The sequence below is a fragment of the Podarcis erhardii genome (assembly GCF_964252035.2).
Source record: "Podarcis erhardii genome assembly, chromosome: 2".
In the NCBI taxonomy this organism is placed as follows: domain Eukaryota; kingdom Metazoa; phylum Chordata; class Lepidosauria; order Squamata; family Lacertidae; genus Podarcis; species Podarcis erhardii.
In genome coordinates, this window is record NC_138498.1 from 5855458 (window position 1) to 5869867 (window position 14410).

The 14410-nt window shown below is 46.0% G+C and overlaps 1 protein-coding gene across 3 annotated transcripts in view; it reads right to left on the reverse strand.

Moving 5' to 3' along the window:
- CACNB3 (calcium voltage-gated channel auxiliary subunit beta 3) overlaps nucleotides 1-14410 on the reverse strand; it is a 41823-nt gene that overhangs the window by 15531 nt on the left and 11882 nt on the right. For all 3 annotated transcript variants that reach the window (XM_081844818.1, XM_081844817.1, XM_081844816.1), the window contains exons 2-3: nucleotides 7598-7720; nucleotides 5294-5416 (exon numbers count right to left, since the gene is read on the reverse strand). In XM_081844818.1, the coding sequence (XP_081700944.1) occupies nucleotides 5294-5416; nucleotides 7598-7720 (246 nt within the window). The remainder of the gene's footprint in view (nucleotides 1-5293; nucleotides 5417-7597; nucleotides 7721-14410) is intronic.

The following is a 14410-nucleotide window of genomic DNA, read 5'->3' on the forward strand; positions in this document are numbered from 1 at the left end:
TGATTTTAAAAATTTTGAGAAATTTTGAAATTTTGAAGAATTTTCAAATTTTTGGATTTTAAGATGGCTAGAGCAGCTTTTGATAGTGATGCAAAGCTAGGAATGCCTGTGCTGAATGAACACAATTTCATACACTGGAAGCAGCGCTTGATAGCATGTTTAGATTATAAGCACATTTTGGAAGCTTTAAACCCTCAACCTACGGGATCGTCTGAGGAAGCTTTAGCCAAGATAAGTGCTTGGAAACGCATGAACAGCGAAGCTAGACACATAATTTTGAGTGGACTTCGTGATGAGCAGCTATCATTAATAAATAGTACAGATGATGCATCTCAAATCTTAAGAGATATTGAGCGCGTGTATGGAGAATCTAGCATAAACTGCTTCAGAAACTTGGTGTGTAAATTAACCAGAGTGAGGATGAATTCAAAAGAGGAATTCACAGAGCACATCAACAAGTTCACTGAGATTATTCAGAGAATTGATTTGACTCCCAAAGCTTTTGATGAAGATACAAAGATAGCATTTTTGTTGTCATCACTTGGACCACGCTTTAGCGCATTTGTAAGTTTGATGGATCATAGACAAGGTCTGACTTTTAAAGACTTGATTGGTTATTTAAAAGAAGAATGCAGAGATAGAGCTGAATCTCCAGTGAGAAATGCTAGAAGCAAGGACAGCAGTTATGCATCTAGGCAATGTACAAAGTCCAAAGAGATGCCTAAGAAAGTGATTTGTTTCAATTGTAACAAAGAAGGACACATTGCAAAGAATTGCAAGGCTCCTAAAGCCAAGAAACCCCACCCCTTTCAGCCAAAAGGAGAAAAGAAGGGGAAATGTGAATGCACATGGCTACTGCAAGAAAGGAATTTAACTGTCCAGAATCGTGAGAATAAACGTAATAAATGGATTTTAGATTCAGGTGCCAGCTCGCATTTTTCATATAAAAAGGACTGTTTTAATGAGATAAATGATGAAGAAGGATCTGAAATTGAAATTGCAGATGGCAACATTGTTAAAGCAAAAGGTGCAGGTTCCATGAGGCTGAAATGCAATATAAATAATGAATGCATTGAGAACACAATCTCTAGAGTTTTGTATGTTCCAGAGCTGAGCTGCAATTTAATCAGCGTGTCCACTTTGGACAAGAAAGGTTTCCAGATCACATTTGGAAATGGAGAATGTAAAGTGACTAGAAATGGCAAAGTGTTTGCTCAAGCAGAGCTAATCAATGGTGTATATGAGCTTGATTTTTCAGAGAATCAGTCTGCAAAAGTGGCACATTCCAGCCAGAAGGATGAAGCAGATCTGGACCTATGGCACAGAAGGCTTGGACATAGAGACACCAACGTCATTCTGGATCTACAGAAAAGAGATCTTGTAAGAGGTTTGCAGGTAAAGCAGAGCAACAAAGCTCCAGCAAAGTGCATAAGCTGTATTACTGAGAAGGCTGTAAAACCTTCATTTCCACGTTGTGCAGAACAAAGAAGCAACAAAGTGCTTGACATAGTGCACACTGACATATGTGGACCCATGAATGTTCCCTCACTGGGAAAGAATAGATATATTTTAATATTTCTGGATGACTTTTCAAGATTTTGTGTTGTGTATTTCCTCAAAGAGAAGAGTGAGACAGTGGACAAGCTCCAGGAATACATTGCCATGGTCAAGAATAAATTCCAAAGAGCTCCAGCTGTGCTAATGAGCGACAATGGAGGTGAGTACTGCTCAAATGAAATGCAGGCTCTCCTGGCCAAGGAAGGAATTGCACATGTAACCACAATTCCTTACACACCACAGCAGAATGCCATAGCTGAGAGAAAGTTTAGGTCCATTATGGACATGACAAGGTGCATGCTAAAGGATGCATGTTTGCCACAGAAGCTGTGGGCCGAAGGAGTGTACACATCGGTCTATTTGCAGAATAGACTGCCAACTAAAGGTGCAGAGCGCACACCATTTGAACTTTGGCATGGGAAAGCTCCCAATCTGTCGCACATACGTGTGTTTGGAAGTCCGTGTTACTTCCACGTGCCCAAGGAACACAGACACAAGCTTGACTCCAGGGCAAAAACAGGTATCCTTGTGGGATACGCCTCTGGAGGCAAAGGATATAGAATTATGGACTTACAAACTGGTAAGACAAATGCATACCATGCGGTTTATGTTGATGAATATGGAAAGGTAGACACTAAGAACACTGTTGTGGATTCTTCAGATGAGTCAGAAAGGACTCAAGAATTTGTATATTTCCCTTTTGAGACCCCACAAAGTACTAATCTGCCTTCGAGTGTTACAGCGCCCCCTACAGGCGACGCACCAGAAGACGCAGAGGACCAGAACCCTGGCGGCACCAGAGACGAAGATGAGGACTCAGATGGGGACATGCCTGCGTTGGAGGAGGATGAGGAAGCTGATGCGGTCGCAGAACCAGAGGTCAGGCGCTCGTCCAGAACCAACAAAGGTGTCCCACCATTACGGTTGTCCTACTTTGCAGGGTCAGCGTTTCCACAAGAACCTTCCACTTGGGAAGAGATACAGGAGATGCCAGCTGCAGAAGCCAGTCTCTGGAGGAAGGCCGCGCAGGAGGAGATGGATGCACTGCATCAGAACAAGACCTGGACACTCACTGAGCTGCCTCCCGGTAAGAAGGCCATTGGCAGTAAATGGGTTTTCAAGGTTAAGAAGGGGTCAGAAGGAGAAGTGCAGCGCTACAAAGCTAGACTTGTAGCACAGGGATTTTCACAGCGTTTTGGTGAAGACTATGATGAAGTTTTTGCACCAACTGTGAGGTACAGCAGCGTAAGAATGCTTCTAAGCATTGCAGCCTCCAAGAAAATGAGAGTGAAACACATAGACATTGCTACTGCTTTTCTACATGGGCAGATTTCTGAAGAAATTTATATGAAACAGCCCAAAGGTTTTGTAAAACCACATGAGGCACATTTAGTGTGCAAACTCCAGAAAGGACTTTACGGACTTAAACAGGCTGCTAGAGCCTGGAACCAGAAGTTGCATAAAATGCTGATGCAACTTGGGTACAAGCAAGGCGACGCTGATAAGTGCTTGTACAGTAAGTCAAATAATGGACAATTCTCATATATCTTAGCTTTTGTTGATGACCTGATTATTGCCACAGCAAGTGAGAAAGACTATACACAGATAGTAAAACACCTTAGCAAAGAGGTGGAGGTCAAGGAGCTAGGAGATGTCCAGTACTACCTCGGGATCCAGGTGGAAAGAGAAGAGGACGGCTCATTTCTTCTCAGCCAAAGACAGAAGATCCACGAGCTAATTGAGCACATGCAGATGCAAGACGCACATCCAGTCGCTACACCGATGGCTACTGACTTCCTGAAGAATCAGCAGGATTCGAAGCAGTTGCCAGACAACAATGACTACAGGTCGGCGATTGGTAAACTTTTGTATTTAGTTACCACATGTAGACCTGACTTAGCAAATGCTGTGGGGATTCTTAGCAGAAAAGTGAATTCTCCCACTGAGCATGATTGGGCAGGTGTAAAGAGGGTGGTGCAATATTTGAAGGGTACCATGAATTGTAAATTAAGGTTACCAGCCGTCAGAGACCCTAAGTTGGTTGGGTATACTGATGCGGATTGGGCTGGGGATAATGCTGATTATAAATCAACAAGTGGTCATGTTTTCATGTTTGGTGATGGACCTGTTTCATGGGGCAGTTATAAACAGAGCTGTGTAGCATTATCTTCCACAGAATCAGAATACGTTGCAGCAACAGAAGCCTGCAGAGAGATCGCCTGGCTTGATCAACTCATAAAGGACTTTGGGTTGGTGAGAAAAGGGCCTGTCAGCTTGCTAGAGGACAATCAAAGTTGCCTGAAGCTGACGCAGAGTGAGAAGTTCCTGGCCAGAACAAAACACATTGGGGTTAAATACCACTACATACGCCAGATGATCCAGGATGGACTTGTGGAACTATCCTACTGCAGCACCCAAGAGATGACTGCTGACATCCTGACGAAACCCCTACCAAGAGAGAGTTTCCAGAATCTACGTGTCAAGCTGGGACTCTGGGTGGTTGAATAAAGTTGTTTATGTTTTGTGTATGTTGTATTGCCTGAGAAGGGGTATGTGGGATGTAAACACAGGAGCAGTCAATGACAACATTCCTAGAGTGTACATGTTAGAACATGGGGAGGGATGTCTGTCCAGCAAGCAGGTAAACTTCCTGGGGACGGACTTCCTCCGCATGTGACCAGAGGTGGGTGTGGCCTCACCTGTGCAGGTAATGATAAAAGCACAGGGCAGGCAGCCACTCTCTCTCTTGCCTCTTGCCTCTTGCCTCTCTGCCATCTTCATCTTCTGAAGGAGCAACATGCCCTCTTGGCTCCCAGCCAAGAGAGGACAGTAATATCTTGCTATAAGATAGTTTCTAACTGCATGTAACCTTTTTAAGCCTGCCTACCTTCTGGGATCATATTGTGAACAGAACGTGAGTAAACTCTTTTATACTTTTATAAAGACTGTGTCGTGTCTTGTATTTTAAGAGGGAACAAAAGGGGAAATTACCAGAGTAATTATTATAGAGGTTCTAGCGAACCTGTGCAAGCGTTACCGTTGCGAACTTAAAGGGGAATGTCTATAAACTCTGCTGATATTTTGGGAACTTGTTAGTACAAGTTGGATAAGGATATAATTAGTCAATATATCCTCTCCTGCACCCCAGAACATTCCCACACATCTTGCGAGCCTCCTTCCACCAAGCTGGTGCCAAATGTCTTGCTTTGCTTTCTGTTTGAATGACATTGGGGGGGGGCGGTCCTTGATCTGTGCAGCCCAGGACCACCATGCACCACAATATGCACCAGGAAGGTCACTTCGGTGCTATTAATTTCGCCCCCCAGAGGCTCACTCCATTGTCTCCCAAGTCAGATAGATGCCAACAAAAACAGCACTAAATTCAATAATATCTAATCTAGATTTGGCCCATCCGGTCTAGTATTCTGTTTCCCACAGTGGCCATGTCAACTCTGATTTTGGTGCTGGTACACAATCATCAAGACTAGTAGCCATTATGCTCCATGAATTTGTCAAATTCCTTTTTAAAGCTGTCCAATTTGACAGCCATCACTACATCTCTTGGCAGCAAATTGCATTGTTTAACTATACGCTGTGTGAATAGTACTGATTTTGTCTGCCCTGAATCTCCCCCGATTCAGCACGTGGCATCGTACCTCCAGGAAAAAGAGGTACTACAATTGCAAGCTGTTGCTGAAAACTCTTCTCCCTATCCCCATCTCCACCCAGGCCCCACCTCTTTGATGTGCAAGAAGTCTTTGGCTTCAAAGTTGATGGCAGAGTCACGCACAGGACATTCCTCATCCAGCGTCCCACAGTAGCTGACATTGGTACGAACAGCAAATGCGACTGGCTTGTTCTGAGGAGGAAAAGAAATCAGAGAGGGAGCCTGTCAGCGCCAGGTCAGATGGGACCTCGTCACTTCCCTCTCAAGAACAAATGTGCAGGATCCGTCACTCTCGGGATTATGCCCAGTTCCAAAGGGTTTCGAGGGCAGTTGATGGGCCAAGGACCATAGAGCCCTCCACTGAGGAAGCTAGACAAGGAAAAGATCCCCTTAATGAGGTTTGTAGTTCTCTAGAAAATTCTCTAGACTCCACAAGGTTTGACTTGGCTGTTGAAATCATCTGAGGAAAGGACTGATGCTCACTCAGTTTGTATATTTCCACACACCTGCTCCCACTCTTACTGGTTAGAGAGCCCACTGATGGCCTCTCTTCTTGTAGGTGTTTCAAACACTTTATATGCAATCCTTGCAACAGCCCTATAAAGTAGATTCACACCTTGCAGGTAAGGGGAACTTAAGGAGAGGGGGTTGTCTCGTGAGTGTGGGGTGTGAAACACAGAGCAGTCACATACAGCATTCCTAGAGTGGACATGAAAAGGGGGGTGTCTGGACCAGCCAGTCGGAACTTCCTGTTTCCTCCTGGGCTGGGACAAACTTCCTCTACATGTGACCAGAGGGGGCGTGACCTCACCTGTGCAGGTAACAAAATAGCACAGGGGAGGCAGCCATCTCTCTCTCTCTGACTCCATTCCTCAAAGAAGCAACATCTCCTTAGCCTGAGATGCTCTCTTGGCTTCCAGCCAAGAGAGGACAAAGGAACTATCTCCTTATGGGATAGATTCCACATATATATATATCTTGTAACTTAAGTCTGCCTTCTGGGATCCATCTGTGAACAGAACGTGTGAGTAAATTCTTTTATATTTTTGTACAAGACTGTGTCATATCTATTCTTTTTAAGAGGGAACAAAGGGGAATTACCAGGAAACTTATTTTAGAGGCTTATACAAGCCTGGCAAACCTATCCGCTGTGTAAGTTTAAAAGGGGAATGTTACTGTGCTAAATTGTAGAACTTGTTAACACAAGTTGGGAAGGATATAATAAAACAATATATCCTCTCCTGCCTCCCTGAACATTCCCACAGTGAGTTCAAGGCTTGAACCGAGAGCAACCTATATTGCCAGGATATCATATATGTATCACAACTAATGTAATATGGATTATATAGAAAAGTGATTTATGAGGCCAAATCCAGTATTACATTTAACAGTCTTCAGACTCCCATGCTTCCTTTGCGCAAGTGACAAAAAGAGTTGTGGGAAGCAAATTTGAGCAAGAGAATGGCAGGAGCAGAAAGGCCAAAGCAACCCCCCCTCCCTCCCCCACTCCTCAGATCAAACCCACAGCCTCACACAGTGCTTTTTATTTATTAAAAAATACACAACCACCACGATCAGGAAACTATTGTCTGAATCTGCTTTGTAATATCTAGCTTGGCCCTTAGTGTAGTCATTAGCTGCAGCAACAGAACACGCAGGGCAGCCCAGATGTGCTCCCTCCCATACTGGATTGTAGCCCGTTTCTCTTTTATTCACTAATAAATGCCACCCCATTGGCTTGTGTGTGTTGTGTATGATGTCTTTGGAACACACGGGTCAGGATTACATCGATTGTAATCTACAGAAAGGAGAAGAAACCGCAGTCATGGAAACCAGTGAGAAGAAGGCCAAAAATTGCTCGCTCCCCTGCTCTCTGGTCTTCAGAAGCCAAAATGAAGGGCAGATGTGGGGCCACCAAGAAGTTGTTGAAGAGCAGCCCACCCCCGTCATCATGGATTATTTTGAGGTCACTGTTTGGGGGAGGGCTGAGGCGCCGTTATCCTGAAGGGAGATTGGAAATGCACTAGTCCTTTCCAGAATGTTCATGAGAAAGCAGTATGATGTTTACATAAAACATAAAGATTATTTTCTGCTCCTTACAGTCCACCCCTCCTGGCCCAGGGCAGGGCTGGGGAATCTGTGGCTCCTCCGATGTTGTCTTGGACTCCCACTCCCATCAGTCCCAGCTGGCATGGCCAGTGGTGGAAGACGATGGGACTTGTGGTACCGAAATATATGGGAGGCCACAGGTTGCCTCCCTCCCTGCATTCAGAGCTTCTGGGGACCAAGGGAAGCTGTTTCGTGGACAAAGAGGTCCTCACCCAACATCTGCTTAGCTGAAACCAAGGCTGGCGTACCCTCCCCTGCCAGTACCTTGGCTTTCTCGAGTTGCTGCTGAGCCTGGTTCTCCACTTCGCGCTTCACCCCCTCGCGCTCCTCCTCGAGCGACACGTCGGAGTCCAGCGATGGGCGGCTGGTGTACGAATCAGCGGAGCCCTGAGGAGAAGGTTCAAAGCTCGAGTGAGGTGAGGGATTTGGCCATACTGGAAGTCAGGATGCAGCCTGATTTGAGGAGGCCTGCCAGAGCTTCTCTCTGAGATGGGACTTTTCTTTCTGTAATGGTCGCTGAAAGGAGAGGTACCTCAGCCGCACAGTTTCACACTGAATTCTGAAAACCTGTGCATTTGGACTCCACACACTTTTAGGCTGAGAGCCTTGCAAGTTGCTAAGCTCGGCAGGGGTGGATCTGATGTGTGTCTGGATGGGAGACCAGATGGGAAATCACATGCATATGTCCTTCAGTTCCATGATGGAAGAGAGGATAAAAAATGTATTAACCTCTTGGCCCCCCCCGCCCCCGTGCTGTTTGAGGTTCCCCTGGTAGGGTCAATACAGTGGGCCAGTCATATCAGAAGCTACAGTGCTAAACTATAGCGCCTTAAGGCACTATTCTGTTCAAGGAAATATAGCCTATAGTCCAGCCTTCGCCAACATGATGCCTAGCAGATGTTTTGGACTAGGACTCCATCAGCCCCAGCCAGCGCAGCAGTGACCCCATCAGCTCCAGGATCAAATAGTGGGGCTGGTGGGAGTCATAGTCCAAAAGATCTGGAAAGTAGCAGGCTGGGGGAAGGCTGGTACAATTGGGAGCTGCTTTACAACGCCAATGGTGGATATGTTAAATCAGAACTCTTAAAGCTTGTTCCTCAGCTAACATTTCCTCAGAAGTATATAAGACTGCAGCCTTAATATTCAAATTAGATACCCTCCAACAGCTCTCCGGAAAAAGAGGACACTCTTGTATAATTACAGCACCCTTGTCTTTGAACTAAAAATCACTGCCAGAAGGCTACCCGCTTCCCAAAACCCCAATACACACACACTATTATACACTGCTGAAGGCTCTTAGCTGTATGCTATATTTATTTCCTGTGCAATCACCTGCTTTGTGCTGGTTTTGGATGAAAGCTTATTAGTAAAGCCAAAAAAAAAAAAAATCTCCTTTTTTAAAACAGCAACCTAAACAATATTTTATAGCATTTATTTTCACAAGATATATAGTCAGACTTGTGGAACAGCTGCAACTCAGATGCATTCAAGGAAATGTTCGCTGCATGGCTGAGGTGCAAAGAAAGCTTGTGCACTGTGCAAGAACCCGAACATGGCTTGTGGGGAATTTCTTTAGATCCCCAAATCTCCCGAAAGGCAAAATGCAGGCGGACAAGGTACCAGGGACAAGTAAATAGGGAAAGCTGGAGCATATAAGGGGAAGTGGTAGAGCATCTGTTTTGTGGGTTCAATCCCATCATCTCCCAGTAGGGATGGCAGATATTTTTTTTTAAAAAAAATATTTTTTATTAACAATTTTTTGTTTAAATCACAATGCCAATAAAACAATACAATATCACATCTCTTAACATAGATCTTTTCACTTCTTTGGACTCCCTCACATCTCCCGCTCCTGCGTTCCTGGTTATAATTTTATTCAGCAAATTTATCCCCTTATTTTTAATCTTCATCGCTAATTTTCCAATGTAGGGACGGCAGATAACCCTGGTGACATCTTAAAGAGCCACTGCCAGTCAGGGCAGACAGTACTGAGTTGGTGGAATAGGGGTCTTTCTCAGTGTGAGGCTGTTTCCTATGTCCCAAAGTCAGAGCAAGTTCTGTTCTAGTATAGAATAGCTCAGTGGTCCGGGTGGCAGCTGTGTTGTTTACTTTGTACCAGGACTGCTCCTGTACTTTCACAAGAGCTGCTGTGATAGCTCAGTCAGTAGAGCATGAGACTCTTAATCTCAGGATTGTGGGTTCGAGCCCCATGTTGAGCCAAAGATTCCTGCATTGCAGAGGGTTGGACCAGATGACCCTCAGAGGTCCCGTCCAACTCAATAGGTGAAGCTTTTCCCACCATGCACCTTGATCCCAGGAAACCACCAACTCCACATGTTTGGGTATCTGACTGTCCTTAAAGGTACAGGAGCAGGGCCCACCACAAAAAGATGGCAAAAGTCCCTCATTCCTCAGGCCCTTCTCTCCTCAGTCACATATTCACTAAGTCAGCTTTTGCCAACCTAGCACCCTCCGGACAGGTGAAGCCTGCTCGCCCCCCCCCCCCAATCTGCAATACGAGGACAATAATACTGGCATCCCCTACAGGGCTGTTATTGTAAGAATTTCTCAGAGAAGCCCTTAGAAACCAGACACATGCTACATAAATGCTAAATTATATCATTGGTGCTGTTGGTATTTATTGGTTTGCCTAAAATCTTATTCCTATGGCAGCCAAGCTCTCCTTTCCCATTTCTCCACTGCACTTCATACCATATATTTTATCTTCCTTCCTTCAAATCCCTCCTCACATCCTACTTTCCCCTTAGGAAACCCAGATGAGTCCCCATTTCTAGCTTCAATCACATCAGTTGCCTTTGCCCTCATCCCTTCCTTGCTCCCACTTCTCTCTGCCTTGTGTCATCTTCTCCTTGGCTGGTTATCACGCGCAAATTCCTTGAGGGAAGGGGCCTGCCTATATCAGCTTAACAAATTCTGTGCATACAATACTGAACAAGAAAAGGCTGCCGGAGGTGCTGCTGCCCACCATCCCGCCAAACAGCTTACAATCTAAGCAAGGTGGGAATTCGGAGAAGGAAAACAGAGGGGGTTCAGGTAAAGAAGGGATGAGGATGTGACCTGGGCGGCCACTGACAACCTGACTGCTTTGTCTTTAAAGGTGGAGATGGGGTTTCTCAGTCTGTCTAACAAGTGACACACCGACAGCAATGTCACGAGGGAAGCATCTGGGAATGCCATCCTATTAGAAGTCAAAAACAGCCGCCACCATCATTAATGCCCAGTATACCTGAAGGAGCATCTCCACCCCCATTGTTCTGCCCAGATACTGAGGTCCAGCGCTGAGGGCCTTCTGGCGGTTCCCTCGCTGTGAGAAGCAAAGCTACAGGGAACCAGGCAGAGGGCCTTCTCGGTAGTGGCACCCGCCCTGTGGAACGCCCTCCCACCAGATGTCAAAGAGATAAACAACTACGTATCTAACATTTAGAAGACATCTGAAGGCAGCCCTGTTTAGGGAAGTTTTTAATGTGTGACATTTTAATGTGTTTTTAATCTTTGTTGGAAGCCGCCCAGAGTGGCTAGGAAAACCCAGCCAGATGGGCGGGGTACAAATAATAAATTATTACTGTATTAATACTGCATATTTGAAATGTCCCAACACTTTGTGTACATTACGCCAGCAATCCTACACAACAGCCCTGTAAGGTGGGCTATAAGTGGAGCATCAGCTCTGGGAATAAAAAGATGGTTCAGTTGGCAACTCTGAAAGATCCCAAGAAGGTCTCATCAGCACGGTTCAAAGGGCTACTTCGGTGTAGGAAACCTGTGGCCGTCCAATTGCTGTTGGACTCAAGGTTCCCCATCACCTGACTAGACCAAACCTCTCTCAAGTCCCCACCGCCCTCTGCTACATTAAATGTGGTGTGTGTGAGAGAGATGTACTTCTATAACAGTTGCACCGGATAGGGAGAGTTGTGACAAAAGCAGGGAAGCTTCTAATAAGTGAAGCTCCATTTCCCAAAATTCTCCTTTTTGTCCAGCAATGTAAGAGATGCAGGATTCCCCCTCCCTTAAAAAAATGGGAATCTGAAAGTCCTGGCTGCTTCCCCCATTAACTTTAAAATAAAAGAGGTAGTTCATCAGTGGGGTTTGCACTTTTAATCCCTCTTCCGCTTCAGTTTTCACAGATTAACAGTAGGCATGTCTACTCAGAAGCAAACCCTGTGGAATTCAATGGGGCTTACTCCCAGGAAAGTGAAACTAGGGCTGCAACCTAAGCTGCAAGGAAAACATAGCAGCAGCCTATGCCTGGTTTTGGCGCCAACTGCTTCCAGAAGGATACCTTACACCAGGGGTAGGCAACCTAAGGCCCGTGGGCCAGATCCAGCCCAATCACCTTCTCAATCTGGCCTATGGACGGTTTGGGAATCAGCATGTTTTTACATGAGCAGAATGTGTGCTTTTATTTAAAATGCATCTCTGGGTTATTTGTGGGGCATAAGAATTCGTTCTTTTTTCTTCTTCCAAAATATAGTCCGGCCCCCCACAAGGTCTGAGGGACAGTGGACCGGCCCACGGCTGAAAAAGGTTGCTGACCCCTGCCTTACACACATAAAATGTGTCTTTATTATTTTGGTATTTTACAATATTGTAAAATACGCAATGGGTCAGTGTGTCTGGCTGTAAACCAGAAGGTTGGTGGTTCGAGCCCACCCAGGGATGGCTGTGGGCAGGAATAGATGACTCTTGGAGATCCTTCCAACTCTACAATTCCATAGTTCTATGAACACCTAAGTGTGACTCTCTAAGATTCCAGTGGGAGGAGGAGGATGGGTACCCCCTCACATCACCTCTCCCGAAAGCCATCTTCTCTGCCCTCCCTTCCCACGCCCAACAGCGTGGCACCAAAAATGCCATGAAAAATCCGCCATGCTGAACCAGCGCAGGGGCAGAACAGCAGCCTCCGATCTTCCCTCGTCTCCAATGCGGGGAAGGTGGCGTCCCTCCCCGGGGAAGGAGCGACAGAGAGAGGCGGAGAGGGAGAAGGGAATTGGGAGCGAGCACCCCGGCCACGCGCAACGCCACGGGGAGGTGGCAGCACGAGGGCCCGTGTGAACGCGGGAGAAGAAGCGAAGCCGGGAAGGGGCGAGGGCGATGGAGGAGGAGTGGGGCACCGTTTTAAAAACACGCCGCGCTGGCTGGCTCAGAGCTGCGGCTGCGCGCCCAGCCCCTTCGTTAAGGATGCGCACCAATCGCCCACGCGTGTCTCTGCCTGTAGATTCCACAGGGAGCTGCCACCACCAGGCGTGTGTCCCCCGTCGCGCGTCCACACGGCCCAAGAGGCACGTGGCAGAAGCCGCGCGCAAGAGGGGCCCGCGACGGAGCTTAGATCTCGCGTGGAAGTGGGGCTCTCTGGTGCAAACGGGAAAGGAGCCTTTGCGTCTAGGCGCCCCCGCCTCCCGTGTTCAGCCTTCAGACCCTCTCTTCTTCTGCCCGCCCCACACGTGTACGACGCGTGCGTTTCTGCTGGCTGGAGCTCGGCGGCCCACGGCTCTTCCGCAACGCGGGAGTCTGGAAAGGCGCGCGTGGGTGAGAGAGAAGATGCTTCTTCGCGCTTCCCCGAAGCCCTGCCTGTTCCTGAGCTTCGCGTTGCAGTGAACCGCCTGCGATGTAGATAAACTGGGGAGGGGAATCGGGCCTGCGAAGCACAGGGGGATCCAAAAGGGCTTCGTTTCCCAGGGTTAATTGACAAAAGGAGACGCGCATCTGCCTTGAAATCTTTCTCCAAAAAGCCAAATGGGTGGCGGGTTTGAAAAGGCATTGACATTTTGCACATGCGTGTTGGCGCTCTTCTTCCACCCCAGCCCCTACTTTGGTATGGGTTTTCATTTGCTTGAGACCAATGCTGTGGTGCAAGGACAAAAGGCTGACTTGCAACTTGCAAGCCGCTTCCTCTGGGCTTTACGTCATGGGGATAGTAATCCTGGCCTACCTTACAAGGTTGTTGTGCATTGGGAAGTGAAGCACTTTAAAACACTCTGAAGTGCTCTACGCAGCTAATAAGCAGGAAACTCAGCACAAGGTTTTAGGAAACAATGTTAAATTAACATGGGAAAGTGTTGATGAAGGGAAGAAATGGAAATCAGTAATTTATGTGGGTTTTCTGAAGTACATTCAGGTCAACTACATTTTGGATTATGTTTCTTGTCTACAGTTGGCCAGTTTAAATGGGGGGCCGGGAGAGAGAGAGAAAAAGAGAGAGAGAGAGATAACACAAGGTTTTTGAGGGCCTCTTTCATATTCTTGCTTCCTATGAGTAACTTTCAGAACTGGTGACTGAGTTTGCTTTTTTCATCCTCCCTCTCCCTCCCCTTTTTCTTTTGTGCCGTGTGTTTCAGATATTCAGAATATACACTGTTATTTTTTATTGCTCTAGGGACCTTTTCAGCTGAAGATCAGGGTCAAAATGCTTTAAATAAATAAATTAACACCAAATTAAATGCAAAAGCTTTGACAGCTTCAATCTGCAGAACTGGCCTTGCTCTGCACTTGTAAGAAATCCATCTTTGAGTGTGGCAGCACCTGCAACCTGGAACTCCATGCCTATGGCACCAGGCAAGTGCCTTCACTTTTCAGCACCTGCTTAAAACGTATTTTGTTTAGGCAAGCCTATCCAGACATGTAAAAGTTACATGTGTTTTATTTCTTTTTCATTACTGTTGGATCTAATCATCTTTTGAATGTTTTAAAATACCTGTGTTTGACTCAAATTGTCATACTTTGTTTTATATTTTTGTAAACCACTTCAACATTTTCTTACAATAAGGCAGTATATAATTTTGTTAAATAAAATAAAATAAATGAAATGTCAAATGCATAGCATATTGATGTCACCCTCTGCTAGTACGTTAAAATAAATGCATTTTGATTTCTCAATACAGGTTCAAATTCAAGCATCTACAGAATATTTACAACGACTGTCAGACTGGTGCCAGACACTGCTCATTTTGAAAACTCATGAGTAATCTAGCACTTATTAAACCATTATTGTTATTTTCTTTTAAGAAGACTGGTTAACGTTATGGATTTCCCTGTCTTTTTTTATTACCTGTCCCAAGA